Genomic DNA, 19,245 nt, shown 5'->3' with positions numbered 1-19,245 from the left:
AACAAATACATCATTAATATGCTACTCTGTTCACATTTCTTGAGTGACTTGAAGATAAGCTGCTCCTCGTGATAACCGAAATAACATTTTAATTACGCTTTGACTATTGTGAAAATTAGTTACATTGCTTTTCGTAATTTATCCAATAATGGTACAAAGATCATAAATACCAGTCTACGACATATAACAAAGAGATGATTAAATGTAATCAATATTTATTTTATAATGAGAATACTTCTTTTACACAATTTTTTTATTTATCATTTATGATATAATTATTAAATAAATTAAAAAAATATCAATATATATAAAGAGAATATCTATTTTTGTTATTTTTGTGTACACAAATTTTAATTTTATTTTGTTTTTTATTATATAATTATTTACATATTGTAGAGATAAACATAATTTATTTAGTTGTCCTGCACAAAAATATATGAAATTGTGAACCTATATAATTAAAAATATAAAATATTTATAATAAATAAAAATTTAAAAGAAATTATAAAAAATGTTGGTAAGTGGATTAATTCACCTTCAACCCGATTTGAACCCGTTTAATCTGTAGGTTAAATAAGTCAGGTTCAATTCAATCCATTTTTAAAAAAAATAATTTTTTTCTCGACCTAACCCAGCTCAAACTTGTAATGAGCCGAATTAGCTCACAAATTGAAACCTATTTGAGATCTCTAACTACAGTATTAAAACTTTTAGTACACTAAAAATTAGTCCATCCAAATTGAACAAAAAATTAGTTTAGATCATCTGACTTATTTCTAAGCTGCATTATTTTTTTTTACCGCACTAACAAAAAATTAGTATTTAAACTAAAATAATAGTTATTGTACATAGTATGATGATTTTTTAAAAGGTTGACTAAGTTATAGGTGGTTATCTTATTTATGAATATATTAAATATTTTACTTCATTTTAACTAAAGTTTGATTTTTTTTAATTAGCATTTATATCGATACTAAATTAATTATGTTCATAATTACTAACAAGCACTAAAAAGAAGACCAATAAATTGTCAAATATTTAAACCTAACAATAATTTAATTTGAAAGGGAGCAACACAGGATAGTGTTTATAAGACTTGTATATTCTTTGTGAGTTTAATTATATTAATTAATACCTTTTTTTAGTTATACTAATTATTGTCGGTATCAAAAAAATTCAAAAATACCAAACATTTAAAACCAGGACAAAATATAACTTTGTAATGAGTAGGACATAATAAAAATATATTCAAACTTCAATAATATCATACGTTTCACTGCATACTAGACTTTCATTTTTACTTTTTTCATAAAACAAATAAAAAGTTTAGTTGAAAAGGTTAAAGAATCCAATAAATCCATAACATCTATTACCCATATTCATATAATATATTAATAATGAGGTTTAAGAACAAACCTTCATATTACTATAACATATACATTAACATTCATGATTAACAACTGAATTATAGTAAATTTGCTTGATTTGAAGATCTAATATGGCTAAATTTCACAGAACCAAAATTACAAAAAAAAAATGTTATTAATTTTTACATTATGTTTGTAATTAATTAATGAATACTAGACTTTAAAATATTATCATACTAAAATCAAATTTTGAAAGCTTCAATTGCCCTTTTGCCTTGCTGATAATACTGGAGATATATCTCAACATAATTTTTCACTGGTTTATATAAAGCTGTTCTTGACTCCTTCACGAGCTTATCCACTGGTTTAATCTCTTTCTCTGAGTCTGGAACCAAGAACATTGCCACTGTCAGCCTTTCCTTTTCTGCATTTACCACTGCCCTGTGTATTGGACTCCGGAAGATTCCATTGCTCATTATCTGGTATCATCATCACAACTTTGTATTCATCACATGAATCTAAGTACAACACCACATTTATATAAACTTTTGATTAACTTAAACTGTTGATTCTATATAATTTTAGACATGTGAGCTTACTGTAATTTATTTTTCATTTTTCATAAGTTGACATCGAGATGAACGGGTGGTCAGAGGTTCTCGATAGGTAATATGACAGGTCCAACAAATAATAAATCTCGTTAAAATAATTTTTGGATTACTCTGATAGGATTGGGTAATTTGTGCGTCTGCTGCCTTTTTTGGACATGGTAGTCGTTTCTCAGACTCCTTCTTCGAAATCAAATCCTAATTCTCCTTCACTTGTCACCACCATGGTAGGTCACTATCCTACCATCGAGATAGGATAGAAATTTGAATGATCTATCGCTGGCACAAAGACCGTATGATCCAAATTAACTTGTAAGGTGAGATTTGCAACTTATTATATACGGTGTATTTGTCTTATCTATTGTAGTTGATGTAAAAACTTAAACAACAAGACTTAAGAAATCTAGTTATTACCTCTATCTGATCACCGACATTAATGACAAGAGCATCAGGGATGATTGGAACTTTAAACCACTTATGATCTTTGAGGACTTGGAAGCCTTCTACTTCTTTGTCTTGCAACAGAAATGTTATGGTGGATCCATCTGCATGAGTCTTCAAACCGAGAACATGATCAGGCAATGGACATGGAGGGTAGTGGTTCAATCTCAGAAAAGTATCTCCTCTCTCTCCACATTCATTGAGGAAGCAATCTTCTTCCAAGTTCAGTGACTTTGCCATGACTTTAAGAATTACTTCACTTAGCAGCTTTATGCTTTCAGTATAATGTACAACAGTACTCCTGCATTATGCAAATACGCAATCCAAATAATTGTGTCACTACCAAAAGAGAAATTAAGTAAACTCCTATGCTTGCTTCAACTTTAAATATAGTCTAATTTTTAACAATCTTCCTTTAGAAAACTCTATCATCCCATTAGAAATAAGACAAATTTAAAATACGTAAATGAGTCCAAATAACTTACGAGTTGGTTTTGTAAATTTGAATTAAGTTTAAAAGTTCATCTTTTAAGATGGTATATATCAAAACCATTTAATGTTCATCTTAACAAGATTTGTTGTGAAATTTATCGTGTCACCTGCTATTGAACAAACAGTACAACTAAGACAAACAACGATGGGTTCTCTGCCTCAACAAAGATGGAACGAAAGAAGTTTTGAGAACTCAAGGAAAAATCACGACAAGACGAGCTGTTTCTAATTAGTGATAGGTGTCAAGTAAATATGTAGTGATATATGGAGTTGAAGGAGGTATCGTAACAGACCGTTAGACTTTTGAACCTTGTTCTTACATAATCACTTTTGAACCTTGTTCTTACATAATCTGATCAATTATATCAGACACTAATCATCCATTTTTCATTGTTCAAAACTCTTTGACAACATAACAAGATATATGTATCTTGGTGCAAGAGGAGATCGTTGGAGATCCCAGATCGATTAGAAATCGGTTGAGAGTTACAAAGGCTAGAAGTTGAATACCTGAAATCATGGGGTTTTTGAGGCCAAAATTTGAATTTCCTCTGATCTTCAGGCAGCACCTTTAGGTATATTCTGTCAGTCCAATCAAGCCTTTGATTTGCCGAATATATTATATCATTGCCATACCCTTCAGCATCTTTCGGTTCCCTAGCACATTTTTGCTTTTCTTCCTCCGGAAGTTGAAAGAATTGTTTTGAAACTTCTCTCACTTTATCCAGAAACGAGCTTTCCATTCCATGGTTTATGGCCTGAGAATCCCACACAAAATAATTGCACCAGAAAATTATCATTACCAACTTCAACATTCATTCTAATATATATTTCTTTGGTAATAAAATCTGCAACATTATTTTTCCAATTTGTATCTGCAGGTTCTCTAAATTCAGTGTGTTATGACATGAAGTAATTAAAAGGGATACCTGAAAGCAGCCCCATGAATGAAGCGCATGGCGGAGTTTAGCAAGTTCTTGTTGTGCTGTAGATGGAGATGAGAGAAGAAGAAGATCAAGCACGGGAACATGTTCATCATCTTGTGATGGAACAAGAGCATCGCGAAATCCAGCACCACCTTCCTCGTACATGTAATTTTTTAGCAGATTTTGAGGATTCAACAGCAGTTCTTGGACGGGTTTGCCAATTATCTCTACCACACCGGATTCTGCCATAACACCTGCAAAGTGTTTGTAGGAATGAAAAGGTCAACGGGATGAACTTGCCTAAAGAAGCATGGTTTTATGTTTTTGTATGTTTTTTTCTATTGCACCTTCAATTACTAATGGGAAAATGAAAAATGATTTTTTAACGGGTAAATCTTAACAACTTGAGGTGGAGGTGTAATTTCTTAAGTAGTTTTTATTTTTTTATTTTTTTATTCAAAAGATGTCAATTTAATTATAAAAAAAAATTGTCAAAATTTATTTATTTAAATATCATTGTCCTAAATATGCATAGTCAAGAGTCATGTCGTTTTATTTTCATTAATTCTTCTTTTCTAAATCAAGTAATGATTCTTTTAACACCAATTTTTGGCTTTTGGTTTCAACATACATCAATTAAATAAAAAAGGAAATGTTTTATTTTATGGTATAAATATCACGTTGATTAATGTATATATGTTTATATTATTATATCTACCAATTAATATGTTGAATTAAATGAAAGTTTAAAAAGAAACACATTTGTTATTGATTCCTACTAAAAGGATGCGCTAGATTTACCAAAAGTTAACCTTTGTCAGAAATATCATATATTCACTATTAGATTTGTATTGCTTAATTACAAAAATTTCTTTTTCGGTTCTTATTTATTTAAAACATCTATTTTAATCTCTACACGTTTTTTTTTTAATTTATTAGGTTATGATTATTGATTATACTTATAAAGAAAATTTTAAAATATATTATTTATAAAAATAAGATATGTGAACAGATATTAAAACTATATGCATTAAGAAAAAATATGTTTTCCTTATCTATTAAGAAGTAAACTATGTTTTTATACCGGTAAAGACTAAGTAAATATTTAATTTAGTTCTTATTACACCAAGTGAAAAATCCTTATGTTTTTAACAAGTGAAAACACATTCTTTTACGTAGATTTATTTTTTATTCTATTAAAATAACATGATAAAAAATGAAAAGTAAAAAATAGCCAATTGTTTATTTATTTCTTTAAGTTGAGGAAATATATAATCATTTTTGCATTAAAAAATTGCAAGATTATATATTTTATCAGATAACAAAACTTGTACTAACAACTAAACAAGAATGCAGTTTATAAAGGGATCATAACTTGAAATTTGGCTGCATCTTTGTTCTGTTTTATTTAACCAAATCATGAGAAACATTGGGCTTAATCAAAACTAACTAAATCTTTGAAGCTTCCATTGGTCTCTTCCCTTGCTGGTAATATTGGAAATAGATTTCAACATAATTTTTGACAGGTCTGTATAATATTGGCCTTGACTCGTCCACAAGCTTATCCAACGGTTTAATCACTTTTTCTGGATCCGGGATGCAGAACATTGCTGCTGTTAGCCTTTCCTTCTCTTTATTTATCACTACCCTGTGCACAGGACTCCGGAAAATTCCATTGCTCATTATCTGTTGTTAGTCACATTCAAAACAATTCTCACTCAATCCTTCCTTTCTCACATCTTAGCATAAACAAGCTTTTCTGTTGTATCAATCAAATCTATTTACAGGTTTGCTCTTTGCAAGAATTAAATGATGAAAGTTAAACGGAAGGATTAAATATATTTCTAAGTCTCTGCGTTGAAATTGGAATTCTTCTCTGTCTCTGTCTCAAACTTAGATATATTTTGGTTCTCAAAATTTAAAAATGAATGAATATACTCTTTTTAATCTTTACTTTTTTTTACATGTCAGACACGTTTCAGATTAGGATTTGAACTTTTTATACATTTGACACCTTCCGGTTCAAATGCTAGTGTGAAACACTATTAACAAATCCAAAACAACATAATATTATTGGGTTAAAAGGACTATATTTATTATTTTTAATATTTAAGACCAAAATGTATTAAAATTAGAGACTAAATACGCATTTAACCAATGATAATCACAAAAGTCTAAGTAGAATAAGAAACTTAAGTTATTACGTACCTCTATTTGATCACCAACATTAATCAAGAGAGCATCAGGGATGATTGGAACTTTAAACCACTGATCATCTTTGAGGACTTGAAGACCTTCTACTGCTTTATCTTGCAACAGAAAAGTAATGGTGGATCCATCTGCATGTGGCTTGGTGCCGAGAACATGATCAGGCATTGGACATGGAGGGTAATAGTTGAACCTCAGAAACATATTTGATCTCTCTCCAATTTCATTTAGGAAGCAATTTTCTTCCAAATTCAATGATTTAGCCATGGCCTTAAGGATTACTTCACTTAGCAGCCTCAGGCTTTCGGTATATTGTAGAACAGTACTCCTGCATTGAGACACCCAGTGTGATTAATAGGAGAGAATGTTTAATTTAATCAGATAAACTTAGTATTCAATTTTATGAAAATAAAATGAAAGAATGATGCTTATCATAAGTTAAAACCAATTCATACATACATACATTTTTTTTATATAAATAAGAATGTATACCTGAAATCATTAGGGCTTTGAGGCCAAAATTTGAACTGCCTCTGATCTTCGGGTAGAACCTTTAGGTATACTCTGTCAGTCCAATCAAGCCTTTGCTTTTTTGAATATATTGTATCATTACCATATCCTTCGATATCGTTTGGTTCCCTTGCACATTTTTTCTTTTCTTCTTTTGGAAGTTGAAAGAACTGCAATGAAACTTCTCTCACCTTGTCCAGAAACGTGCTTTCCATTCCATGGTTTATTGCCTGAATCCCACAAAATAATCGAGAATAACAGAAAATAATGTCATCCCTAACTTCATTTGTCTACTCTAATATTTTCTTTGACATTGTATGATTTTACAAACTCATGAAGAAATCAACTCAAACTAAATTTAGCAATAACCTGAAATTACCAAATTCTAAGTTTACTCCCCAGTACACTTTACCATAAAACGAACATTTCTTGTAATTTTGCAGCTTTAAATAAAAATTATTCAATAAATCGTTAAAAAATGGGTATCTGAGTTTAATTAGTTATACTCTGTTTCTTTCTTCTGGAGTGTTGTGATGATTGAAGGAGATTGTGTTTAGATTATTAGAAAAGGGTACCTGAAAACAGCCCCATGAATGAAGTGCGTTATGGAGTTTGACAAGTTCTTGTTGTGCTGTGGATGGAGATGAGAGGCGATGGAGATCGATCACAGGAATATCATCATCCTGTGATGGAAAAAGAGCATCTCGAAATCCAGAACCACCTTCCTCGTAAATGTAATTTTTTGGAACATTTTCACGATTCAACACCAATTCTTGAACGGGTGTACCAGCTATCTCTACCACACCCGATTCGGCCATAACTGGTAATGTTCTGCGGATAGAAAGGTTAACGCAATGAACTTGGGAATGACTCGATTTTATGATGTCTTCGGCCGTCGCTATTGACCCTCGCGAAGCTTCGTTAATATATCCCTATTTTTTCAAATGACGACATGTATCGTTTGTGTCAATAAAAATAAAAAGGAAGAATATCAAGATTTTCTTCTATTCTGAAAAAGAAAAAAAATTAAAATTAATCTTTATTTGTAAAAAATAATTCAAAAGCTAATGATTTTTTTCCAATACACATCAATCGGTTAAAAAGTAAAACCTAACCAGAAAATGATTCAAAAGCTATCCCTTGTAACCAACATTAACTGAAAAAAAAAAGGGGACTGATTTGTGTCCTTAAAGTAGTTTAGATGTACAAGTTAAGTCGTTTTGTTTAATATCTAATTTCATGCACCAGAACTTCAGGGATTGATAAGTGACGCGTGGTTATTTATTGTTAGAACCTCTTTAGCAATTTATGGAACAATTTATAGTTGTAAAATCTACTGATAAATCACTCAGATAATTTAAAATCAGAATAGTTATCACCACTAAGTACAAAGTTTAAAACGACGTCCAATAAAGGCCTCGTGCAATCTAGAAATATATATAATGTCAAAAGACAAAATGTCTAAAGGAAATTAAAAATTTATTTCATTATTACATCAAATTGAAAAGTAAAAACAACTATTTCATTTTATATTGTTTTAAATAATATAAATAGTGAAACTTATTGTATGACATTAATTAATCCAAACATAGCAGCAGTACTCATTGCTTATGCTAATTTATAAAAATTATAAATCTAATGGCAATAAATAAATATAAGCACCGATTAAATACATGTAAAACCGATAAAAGGTAACGTCATCAGGTAGGTAACTCTGAATGCATACAATAACAGGTCTTACCAGGAGTAGCAAATTCTTATTCCTAGCACAAGCACGATATCATAAACTATAAATGGCCGATAAATTGGCATCATTGTCATGTCTCTCTAGCAAGTTAAAAATAATAAAAAGCCAAACACATACTCTACCAGGACTAATGAATCTGTCTTTGGCGAGAAAAACATAGAAAAAACATCCATATTACTGAACGCATATAAATTTCCATCCATCAATACCTCCTGGGGTAGCGATCCATAAACCGACCTGAAGGGCACTCGTATGCCAGGTGACCACGACCTCCACAATTGTGGCAAATCATCAAGGGGCCCATGCAATCCCTACTCATGTGACCTAATTGCTGGCAGTTCCTGCAAATAACATCTCGGTAACCACCCCCACCCCCACCACCACGAGCTGCACCGCCTCCGGCACCACCACTGCGATCTCCAATCACATTGGCTTTTGGACACTGTCTAGCCACATGCCCAGAAACATTGCACAAGTTACAAATAGGATCGTTAGGACAATCACGTGCCAAGTGGCCTGTCTTCCTACAGTTGTTGCATGCCTTCTCATTCGTACATTCAGCTGCTATGTGGCCCTGCTTATAACAGTTGTTGCACAACCTTAAATCTCCTGGAGGCATTGGAGGAGCGGTGCATTCCCTAGCACGGTGTCCAGCTTTACCACAGGTATGGCAAATTCCCTCATTTGGACAATTACTGGCCATGTGGCCAGGTTCTTTACAGTTCCAGCAGAGTGACTTTGTGGTACATTCAGAAGCAATGTGCCTGATCAAACATTTAAATCCAGAAAAGTAAGCCCCAATCACCAGATATGGTATAATTGACAATTTGAGTTCACAAAATCCGATAGAACTAAGATAAGCAAAAAGATGACCTTTTTTTAAAAATTCGGATTTGAAAGTTGTAAAGTCAAACAACAAAAGTTTCAAAAACGTATCAAAGAGCAGGTAAAGGAAAAGAGAGTCTGGCTACATGGAGTAGCAGAAGCACCATTAGAATGACCAACAAAAAGTCATCATGGCAACACTAAGACGCTCACGCACATATCACCATCCGATGCCGGAAGCAAAATTATTTCCACCCACAGAAAACACAAAGAACATGGCACATAGTTGCAATATAAATTTGGATAGAACTAATACAATACAATAGTTTACGGATGAACACCTCGAATTAAAAGATGCCATTGTGCGATGGAACCTAACAGGTGAATTAAGGAAATAACTTTTTAAAAAAAATCAGACAACATAACAGACACTGAAAGTTCCAATGCTTCGACAATATACAGAAAAAAGATTCTTGAAATGAAGTTCAGTGTCATCCTTGGAAAGAAGATAAATGTAGAAAAAAAAGGAGAAATTGAACTTTAGGAACAAAAGTGAAACCACATTGTCCTAACGTATAAATAAAAATAAACAGAAGATGAATGATAATAGGCATAAATTGCTGAAAGTTAACCAGTCAAATTAAGAGCAAGAAGAAAACTATTGCTGCCAGGTAAACAAATTTCACTGCAGAATTATCAGCATAAGAAGTGTGACTAAAGCATAATCATGTTAATTGAAATCTGAATACTCAATTTTTAAGAAACACTGAACGAATTTCATACCCAGGGAGGCCACAGTTGTGGCAGATTGCAACATTAGGGCATTCCCTTGCATAATGACCAGGCCTCTTGCAGTTCTTGCACAGATTGTCTCGGCTGACAAAAATATCAAATTAGTGTTGCCACTGTAAGAAATGCATGCTCGTGTTTGAAATCCTAAAAGGCTGTGTAAATAACCCCTTCTTCTTGACAGTCAAAAGCCTGTCACTTAAGTTCCAAACTAATCAAAGAAGCAGCCAGAACCAGAATGCATATCACAAGAAAATAAAATAAATGGGACATAATTAGGGTTTTACAAACAGCATAATAAAGATTCAGAGCCTCTTCTACCAAAAGCATATTCCAATCTTCTTCAACTGTGAGAAATGCATGCTCATGTTTCAAATCCTAAAATGCTGTGTAAATACACACCCTTCTGCTTGACAGTCAAAAGCCTATCACTTAAGTTCCAAATTAATCAAAGCAGCAGCCAGAACGAAGAATGCATACCACAAGAACAGAAAATAAATGGGATAGAATTAGGGTTTTACAAAAGAATAACAAAGATTCAAAGCCTCTTCTATCAAAAGCATACTCCAATCTTCTTCGACTCCCCCTACCAATACATTTAAGCAGAAAAGCAATACAGCAAATAAATAGTTAAATTCCAAAAGAAAACCTGAAACCCCGACGTGAATCTCTCCTGTAAGGTGCATCACGGTAGGAAAATCGATCAGATCGGATCTTACGGTCCATTGGGCTCCTGCTTCTGCTCCGGCTCCTGCTGCGGCTGTCTGAACTCATTTTCACCTTTTTTCTTTCCTACCCTCAACCACAACTGATCAGCAAAACCACCTCCACCACAACCAACACCACCAGCCACCGCCTCCTTCCTGTCCATATCACAACCAACATCCAATATCATCCTTAAGCCAACTAGCCAAGGCAAACCCCCTACCTCCCCTTCAAAATATAAAAACCGCAAATTCCAACAGTATAGAACATGAAATTTTCAACATGCAATCCATCTCACATTCACATCAATCAAATACCACTGCACTCAGCACCAAAAAAATTGATAGCAAGCCCCTGGTCACCATTCTTCATAATATTCACGTGCTTCTCACAAATAATATATTCCCAACATAACATCACTCTACCTTTGAAAAAACAACAGAAAGCACATCACTTCATCTTTCGGCGAAGCTGACCCAATAGAGTAGAGGGATAAGGTAAAAATTTGATTCACAAAGAAAGGCATCTGGAGGCATTGTTTTGGTTTGGTGAATGGTGAAATACTATTATCCTGTAAAGGCAATGCAGGAATAGAATAAAGAAAACGACCACTGAGAAAGAAAGGAGACTCATGGTTATAGACAGCTACATCTTGCTAACAGAAAAATACGGGTGCCTTTAAAATGAAAATAAGTTCTTCAGCAGACTTCCCTACTAACAAGAACAATCATCCCCATGTTGATTAGGAGTCATATGGGACCAGGTGAACCCCATCCAACATTACACTTACAAATTATTTGCATCACCACCATATTTAAAGCGAAAAATGCACAAATCGTTCCCTAGAAGGTTCAGGTTGTCATGAACTAGCTTCCAAAAGACTTAAGGTGTTGGATAAAAGCGTGTGAATTGTTTTGATATGTCCAATATGCCCGCTAAGGCAAGAGATTCTCCATCTTGAATATGGGTAATGCTCCAGAACTCATCCAACCTTGTGCAAACCTTTGAATTTTATTTAGAAGAAAGGGGCTGCTTAGGACCACTGAGCTGACAACATGGTCATAGAGTCTCTGATACTACATCATGAATCAACAACTATAACAATAACTTAAGCTGCAATAACATAAACTAATTGTGTGGCAATAGGAAATATTCAGTTACACTGCTGGAGAAACCATTGCAACTATGGGAGTTTTTGCCTTGTTGGTGTATGTACTAGACATAAAATTGAGATGGGAATCAGTTTTTCAGAAATATTTTTATACATATCAATGGACTTGCCATAGTGTATAGGACTCATTATTTCTCACAAATTAAAATCCTCAAAATCCATAGTATTTTACAAAGGCATCCGATATTGTACATCTGGGCATGTTCAGATTTGGCACAGTGAAGGGAACAGTTGGACCACAGTATGGTGTGACTCTATTTCCTTGTTAAATTCTCTATGTTACATGAAAGGACTGTGCAGGAAATAACAACCAAACCTCATGAAGAGACTATAAATTTCAAACTATGTTCCATATTCCATCTAAATATCTAACAAAATTATCATAATGTCATGATATTGTTTGTTAGATGTAATAAAAGAGTGGGACACAAACATGCAGAGAAATGTACAGAAAGATAAAAATTCACACAACACACTATACATTTGAGTGCAAGTAACATAGGACATCTACAAATTAAATGTCCTAGGTTAGTGATTCCAAATAAAATATTATTCCAAAATCCATCAGCTCCAGAAGTAAAACATTTCCTCCCTGGAATTCCCCTTACCAGTTCCCACAATCCACCACAGCTTGAAATTAATTTCTCACAATCAAAAGCATTAATTAAACTTTTAACTTGATTGTCATTCTTTTTTCTACACACAATCAAAAAATTCAAAGCAGAAAAACCATCACGTGCATACATCCAAGCAAAGTTGTTTTCCAGCACCAGGAAAGGATAGCAAAGTTGTTTTCCAGCACCAGGAAAGGATAGCCGTTCAATCTTACACACACATCATCAACCATTACCGGAAAAACACACAACAAACCCCATAAATCATTCACGTTCAAACCTAATACAAATTACTGATTCGAAATCGAAAGCCTGAGAAAATCAGATAACGGGTCACATCACAGGGAATAAGGAAAAACGAAACCCCAAGCATCGATACCAGGGAATGGGGTAAAAACGAGGAAATCGTACCCCGAATCGGAAGACGTACGATGAATCAGAAGCAGATTTAATTTAGCGCTAACCCTAATCTAGAGTCACATCGAACTGAATAAATATTAATAAAGCGAAAGTAGAGAGGGATTAAGGGAAGAACCTGAAAGAGCTACGGTGGATACGCTATATGGAATCCGCCGTGGTTAGTTATCTGCAACTCTATTTGATGAAGTTGATTTATGTAGCCTCTATTTGAAACAGAGCAGCCGCAAGGGTTTCTTTTGTTTTATGTTGGAGTTAGGAAGGATGCATATAAATAGTATCACGTCAGTCACAATGCATGGTCTTCCTCCTCCTCTTTTCTTAGTTAAATTTTGGTTAATCATAAAAATTACTTACTGTTTTATTTCTTAGTTAATTTTTGATTAATCATAAAACTTACTTACTGTTTTATTTCTTAGTTAGTTTTTATAAATCATAAAAAGTACTTACTGTTTATTTCTTAGTTAATATTTTATTAATCATAAAAATTACTTACTGTTTTATTTCTAGTTAATTTTATTAATCATAAAGATTATTCCCTGTTTTTATGATTTTTGTAATTTATAACTAAAATCTATATGTGAAAAATTGTGTTCATAAATTTTAATTTATATACTAGGAAGACACATGAGTTATTTGTGTTTACTTCTTTTATAATAATAATAAAAATAAAAAATTCTTATTTTGTTATTATTTTTTTTATATATAATTATAAATAATTATAAAATTAAATATAAATATATTTTATAATTTTATTACAATATTTAGATAATTTCATAATTTGAAAATGTTTAAATAAATAAGTTAAATCTAACAAAATAATTAACATTAAAAAAATAACTTAAATAATAAAATTTGATAAAATAATTATTTTAACTTCAAATACTTTTATTTAAATAATAAAATTAAAAAACAAATATAACATAAAAAATATATTATTATTATTATTATATTACAAACACACACTTACATGTGGTAGTGCATATCAATTTTTAAATATATATATATATATATATATATATATATATATATATATATATATATATATTTATATATAATATTATATTAGTAATGATATTATAATATTATTAAATTTATATAAAAAATAAATTTGTATTTGTTAAAAACAGAGTAAAATCAATAAAAAAAATTATTAATGAATAAAAAAATTTATTAAAATAGTTTTATAAAAAACAAGTAAAAATAATTTTTAATTTTTAAAATAAATAAATAAAATTATATTATAAAAAATAAATTAAAAATAAGTAATTATAAACACACAAAATAAAACTTTATATATATATATATATATATATATATATATATATATATATATATATATATAATTTAATAGTATGTGTGATATGTTAGAAAGGTATATAAAACTTTTTATTTAATAAAAATCTATCTGTTTTAATTTTTAGTATTTTTATATATGTATCATATCTTATTTTTTCTAATTTTCCAAACTTAAATTTCATATGATATTTAAATTAAAAAATAAATTTTAAAAATTCATATCCAAATTTATTAAATAAATCTGAAGTAAGATATAATTAACATTTGATCTTGACTTTAATTTTATAAATTTAGATTGAAACATCTTCGTCAAATATAAAAAATATTTAACCAATCTAAATGTATCTACATCAAAATAAATTGCTATGTTTTTTTTTTCATTGTCAAATAGAAACTACACTTATGTATTATGTACAAGGTTAATTTCAAAATTATTTTTCACTTAAATCTATCCTGCAAGGCTAGTTTTTGTGTGATACACATACAAAGGTGACAATTTAAGATCGATCATATAAATTGATTCGAAAAAAAGAAAAAAAAAAAAAAAACATTCGACAAGAGCTTAAAAATTCGTTAGCTTGTGGCACGTACACGTACTTAAGGTGATGTGGGACAGATTCACCCAAAAACTACAGTCAAAACACTCGATGAAATTCGTGGTTAAATTATTTGTCACTCATCCGAAATTAATTTATGCTTTTTTTTCAATTGTAAGCAAATTTGTCTCTATTATTATGAATATAGAAAAATTTTAAAAAAATTATAAAAATAGACAAATTGTGAAATTCACATATTTTCTAAAAGACAAATTGTACATTTCTCATACGTTTTTCTTTGAATCGGGTGGTCAAATAATCAAATGAAGAAATTGTGTAAATGTTACATGTTTTTAAATCAAAATCGTGTTGGAGTTAGACGATTTCAAGTTGAAATCGTGCGCGGGTTAAAAATTTATATTATAATCGATTACAAAGTGTTCGTAATCGATAACGAAATTGATTAAGGAGATGCACAAATTCAAAATGATAAAAGTGTGGGGGACAACGTTATTTTCTTTATTACAAAACGTGTGGCAATGTAACATTTTCTACTATTTCTAGTTGCACCTTCATTTTTTCTTTCAAAAGTCATTCAGCAACTTTATTTGTGATACATGAATGACACATGTGTACTATTGGTCAAACTATACAAGTCCTAACCATATATCAGACCCTACTGTGGACTAATGTCCATATTAACAATGATTAAGGACCCCTATGATGACCTTCAATAAGATAGCAACAATGTCGCCAATATAAGCATATCGTCCATTACTAGTTCCTAAGATTCGAATACACATCAGTTCACGTGCTCCGCTGTTATCCGCTACATTCAAATGAGTTTGAGATTGAATCATATCATTTTTTTATTATTTCAATTAAAAAATGAAGTAAAATATTTTGTGCACATGTGTTATTCATCTACCACAAATAAAATTCTTGATGGCTTTTGGAAAGGAACATGAGGTGCAACTACAAATAATAATAAATGTCACATCCCACATATTTTCTAATATAAAAAATGTTGTCCTCCCACTATTTTCAATTTGAATTTTTGCATCTTCTTAATTAATTCTGTAATTAATTACGATCGTTAACCCCATACGATTCCAGTTTAGAATCATCTAACCCTAACATGACTTTGATTTAAAAAGGTGTAACACCTATTAAATTTTTTAATTTGATTATTTGTTTTGTTTAAAACAGAGCAGCCGCAAGGGTTTCTTTTGTTCTATATTGGAGTCAGGTAGAATACACATAAATAGTATTACGTCAGTCACCATGCATGTCTCCCTCCTCCGATTCTCTTAGTTTAATTTGGTTAATAATAAAAATTACTTACAGTCTTATGAATTTTATAATTTATAATTAAAATCTATATATAAAAGTTGCGTTCATAAATTTTATATTATATATTACGAAAACACGTAATAATAAAAATAATAAAATTATTATTGTTAATATCTTTTTATATATTTTGGTATAAATAATTATAAACTTACATATAAATAATGTTATAAACATTTTTCATATTTTTTAGATAGTTTCACAATTTAAAAGATGTTAAATAAACAAGGGCCAAATAAAACAAAATAATTAAATTTCAAAAAAATACTTAAATAATAAATTTGATAAATAATTATTTTAACTTAAAATTCTTTTATTTCAATGATAAAATTAGAAAACAAATATAAACACAAAAAATATTATATATATATATATATATATATATTATTTTATATAGTGATTTGTTAAAAGTATTACATAACTTTTTATTTAATAAAAATCTATCTATGTTAATTTTTATTATTTTTTATGTCTATCATGTCTTATTATTTTAATTTTTTAAACTTAAATTTCATGTGATATTTAAATTAGGAAATAGATTATAAATATTTAGATTCAAATTTATTCATGCATAACTTTAAATAAGAAGTTAAAATACAATTAACAAGTGAATTTTGACTTTAATTTTATAAAATTATATTTATAGTATGAACCTTTGGTCAAATATTGACTAGTCTAAAGTTCATCGAACAATGTGATCTACTGTTGGAGATATATGATCAATTGGACAGACAAGGTTGATAATCCAATCCAATTAACCAACTTAAATGTGTCTTAGGAAAGATAACATAGGAAACAAAATTAAGGTATGTTTGACTATAGTTATTCCGAATGAGAAGGTTGAGAGTTCAATACAATTAATCAACATAAATTTTGCTCAGTAAATATATATTAGGAAACAACTAAACAAACAACATACAAAATACATGTTTGGACTATACACTACAACAAAAATCGTTTTAGGCAATGATACAAAATATTTATTTAAATCACAAAAAATGTGGGTTAAAGTTTAGATAATAATTTTTGAAACATAGTCTAGGTGAGTGTAGTTGAAGGTAATAGGTTATGGTTTTCAGTACGATAACAATTTTAAAATCTTTGCTTGAAATCCTCATAAAAGACAACGATTTTGATCTATGTGTTTTTTAAAATTTCACATTTTCAACATAGCGAGCTATTGGTTTTTTCAGTCTAACATCAAAAAATGGAAGAAATTCAAATTTTGCGTTTTTGAATTTAAGTTTTGCGTTTTCAGTCACAAAAGGAGGAAGATAATAATTATAATCTAAAAGCTTTAATTTTTAGTGTATTTTAGACCATATTTTTATAAATTAACCCACACTTTTTACAAGCAATACTTGTATAAATATTGTTTAAGATAGTTTTTAAGTCACGTCTAAACAAAATGTTGTCTTTAAATATGTTTAAACCACATTGTTACACAGTCTTGTTTAGTGCTGTCTAAAGTCATTTGTATTGTATTGATAATTAGGTCAATGATAAGTAAAAACTCGTTAGGAGTAGTGTAAATAATGAATTTATATGAGATAACAGGACTCTATACTTACAACATTCAATACAACATGTATTTAAACAAATGTTGACTTAAACATCAAAATATCTTTTACAGTACATCTCAAACTCAAATGGATTGGACAACAAAAAATCATTTATATCGAAGAAGTTAAAGATTAGAGACCGAAATATCTATAATATAAAAGTGTCTAACCGATTTAGTAGAAACCTTAATATTAAATATATGATGTATTCTAAATTTTGATAAATAATTTAAACAGTACTGCATTTCGTATAAACCTAAATATACTCCATTCAATAATTATTTATTTTTTCAAATTAAAAAAAATGTCTTAGTCACTCAAACTTTAAAACGTATATTTTTATTTTCATTAATTATTAAAAAACTTATCTCAAATTTTAGGATTGAAAGCACTATTAAGATTTTATTTTTATATAAATAATAATATTAATAATATTAATACGTGATAATTAATGAAGACGAACTAAAACATTATTAAGATTTTATTTTAATAATAATAAAATAATAACACATAACAATTAATGAAGACAAGTATTTTTTATATATTTAGTAATTTTGTTAGTATACATATTTTTATTCTTGATTTTACTTTTTCTATTATAAACTATTTTATTATTTTAATTTTATAACTGTTTGTTTTATAATTATTTGTTAAAATATAAGTTTTATAAATTTAGTAATATTTTTATTTTATTTTATAATAATTAGTAAAATTATTTTTTATTTTTTATTATCATAATATAATGTAAAAGGTTGTTACTAGCGTTACTGACAAGTAATCTTGGACAAAGAGGTTAATTCGTGTTTGCCTCTGCAGACTGCAGCTTCTCCGTTTTTCTCTCTTTGCCCAAATCTCCATATTCCAACTTTGCGGTTCACATTCCAAAAAATAATAATTTAGACGTTTGTAGCTCCTATCATGGTCTTCTCTTATGACACGCTTCACTTATATTGTTGATAATTGTGTCGTATATGGCTTGACCACTAAATCTAGACTTGGACCAGAACATGCATGAATAATAGCATCAGTATTAATATCAAGTATTTGTACAAAAATTAGGTATTTGTACAAAAATCAGGTATTTGTACAAAAATTAGATATTTGTACAGAAATAGTACATAAATCAGGTATTTGTACACTAGAGATACCTTGGAGGTATAACAATAAGGTATCTGTAAGCGTCAATATTGAGCTCTTTAATGGTTAACAACACTCTTTCCCAAGCTGCTGGGTGTGTGCTCCTAGCAGCCTTCCACATGAGTATCTTTAATTTTTGGCTAGAGAATTTTTTTTTTCCGAATTTTGTATACAGATGCCTCATGCAAAACCTGTACTCAGCAGTGGTAATAAATCCTGAATGACAGGCACTAATGTGCAATGATAAGATTATTAGTATTTACAACATTAAATAAAAATTAATAAAATGAACATATATTAAACATACCTTTTGTTGGTCTGACATAAAGGTCATTGTCTCACACACGTCAATACCTCAAAGATCACCAATAAGCAATTTCAAGAACCATGTCCAAGTTTATTTGTTTTCAACTTCCACAACAGCATACGCTAAGGTAGTAACTAATAATTAACATCTCTATCCACAACACTCAACAACTCACCTATGTATTTTCCTTTTAAAAAACAACCATCCAAACCTATGATGGGTCTACAAAAGACA

The 19,245-nt window shown here is 29.9% G+C and overlaps 3 protein-coding genes across 4 annotated transcripts; all 3 read right to left on the bottom strand.

Annotated features, from left to right (window-relative positions):
* Positions 1-1,465: 1,465 nt before the first annotated feature.
* On the bottom strand, positions 1,466-4,178 carry LOC114163875 (codeine O-demethylase-like). Its single transcript, XM_028048249.1, has 4 exons — positions 3,838-4,178; positions 3,419-3,666; positions 2,390-2,717; positions 1,466-1,846 (listed from the first exon to the last, which is right to left on the bottom strand). Exons 1-4 carry the CDS (start codon positions 4,081-4,083, stop codon positions 1,610-1,612), a joined length of 1,059 nt encoding a protein of 352 aa, XP_027904050.1. The 5' UTR covers positions 4,084-4,178; the 3' UTR covers positions 1,466-1,609.
* A 965-nt stretch (positions 4,179-5,143) lies between these two features.
* On the bottom strand, positions 5,144-7,536 carry LOC114163876 (protein SRG1-like). Its single transcript, XM_028048250.1, has 4 exons — positions 7,128-7,536; positions 6,535-6,782; positions 6,043-6,370; positions 5,144-5,520 (listed from the first exon to the last, which is right to left on the bottom strand). The coding sequence occupies exons 1-4, from the start codon at positions 7,368-7,370 to the stop codon at positions 5,284-5,286; spliced, it is 1,056 nt and encodes a 351-aa protein (XP_027904051.1). The 5' UTR covers positions 7,371-7,536; the 3' UTR covers positions 5,144-5,283.
* A 665-nt stretch (positions 7,537-8,201) lies between these two features.
* On the bottom strand, positions 8,202-13,117 carry LOC114163877 (zinc finger protein GIS2). 2 transcript variants are annotated; one of them, XM_028048253.1, is made up of 5 exons: positions 12,939-13,091; positions 11,044-11,189; positions 10,563-10,776; positions 9,908-10,000; positions 8,202-9,063 (listed from the first exon to the last, which is right to left on the bottom strand). In XM_028048253.1, the coding sequence occupies exons 3-5, from the start codon at positions 10,685-10,687 to the stop codon at positions 8,502-8,504; spliced, it is 780 nt and encodes a 259-aa protein (XP_027904054.1). In that variant the 5' UTR covers positions 10,688-10,776; positions 11,044-11,189; positions 12,939-13,091; the 3' UTR covers positions 8,202-8,501. The 2 variants fall into 2 exon arrangements, with proteins under 2 accessions (XP_027904054.1, XP_027904053.1); XM_028048252.1 differs by lacking the exon at positions 11,044-11,189 and having other exon boundaries at positions 12,939-13,117.
* Between the last annotated feature and the right edge of the window lie 6,128 nt (positions 13,118-19,245).

The sequence above is a fragment of the Vigna unguiculata genome, chromosome 9 (genome assembly GCF_004118075.2).
Source record: "Vigna unguiculata cultivar IT97K-499-35 chromosome 9, ASM411807v1, whole genome shotgun sequence".
NCBI lineage: Eukaryota > Viridiplantae > Streptophyta > Magnoliopsida > Fabales > Fabaceae > Vigna > Vigna unguiculata.
The sequence above is the reverse complement of the archived record's forward strand: the minus strand, read 5'-3'. Positions and strand labels throughout refer to the sequence as shown.

Excerpts from the sequence above, each read along its gene's own strand:
- LOC114163876 (XM_028048250.1), bottom strand. The coding sequence starts at position 7,370 with ATGGCCGAATCGGGTGTGGTAGAGATAGCTGGTACACCCGTTCAAGAA. Across the intron at positions 6,783-7,127 it reads ATTCATGGGGCTGTTTTCAG|GCAATAAACCATGGAATGGA; the intron begins GTACCCTTTTCT and ends TGTGGGATTCAG. Across the intron at positions 6,371-6,534 it reads CAAAGCCCTAATGATTTCAG|GAGTACTGTTCTACAATATA; the intron begins GTATACATTCTT and ends GTCTCAATGCAG.
- LOC114163877 (XM_028048252.1), bottom strand. The coding sequence starts at position 10,687 with ATGAGTTCAGACAGCCGCAGCAGGAGCCGGAGCAGAAGCAGGAGCCCA. Across the intron at positions 10,001-10,562 it reads GATTCACGTCGGGGTTTCAG|CCGAGACAATCTGTGCAAGA; the intron begins GTTTTCTTTTGG and ends TATTTTTGTCAG. Across the intron at positions 9,064-9,907 it reads CACAACTGTGGCCTCCCTGG|GCACATTGCTTCTGAATGTA; the intron begins GTATGAAATTCG and ends ATGTTTGATCAG.
- LOC114163875 (XM_028048249.1), bottom strand. The coding sequence starts at position 4,083 with ATGGCAGAATCCGGTGTGGTAGAGATAATTGGCAAACCCGTCCAAGAA. Across the intron at positions 3,667-3,837 it reads ATTCATGGGGCTGCTTTCAG|GCCATAAACCATGGAATGGA; the intron begins GTATCCCTTTTA and ends TGGGATTCTCAG. Across the intron at positions 2,718-3,418 it reads CAAAAACCCCATGATTTCAG|GAGTACTGTTGTACATTATA; the intron begins GTATTCAACTTC and ends TGCATAATGCAG.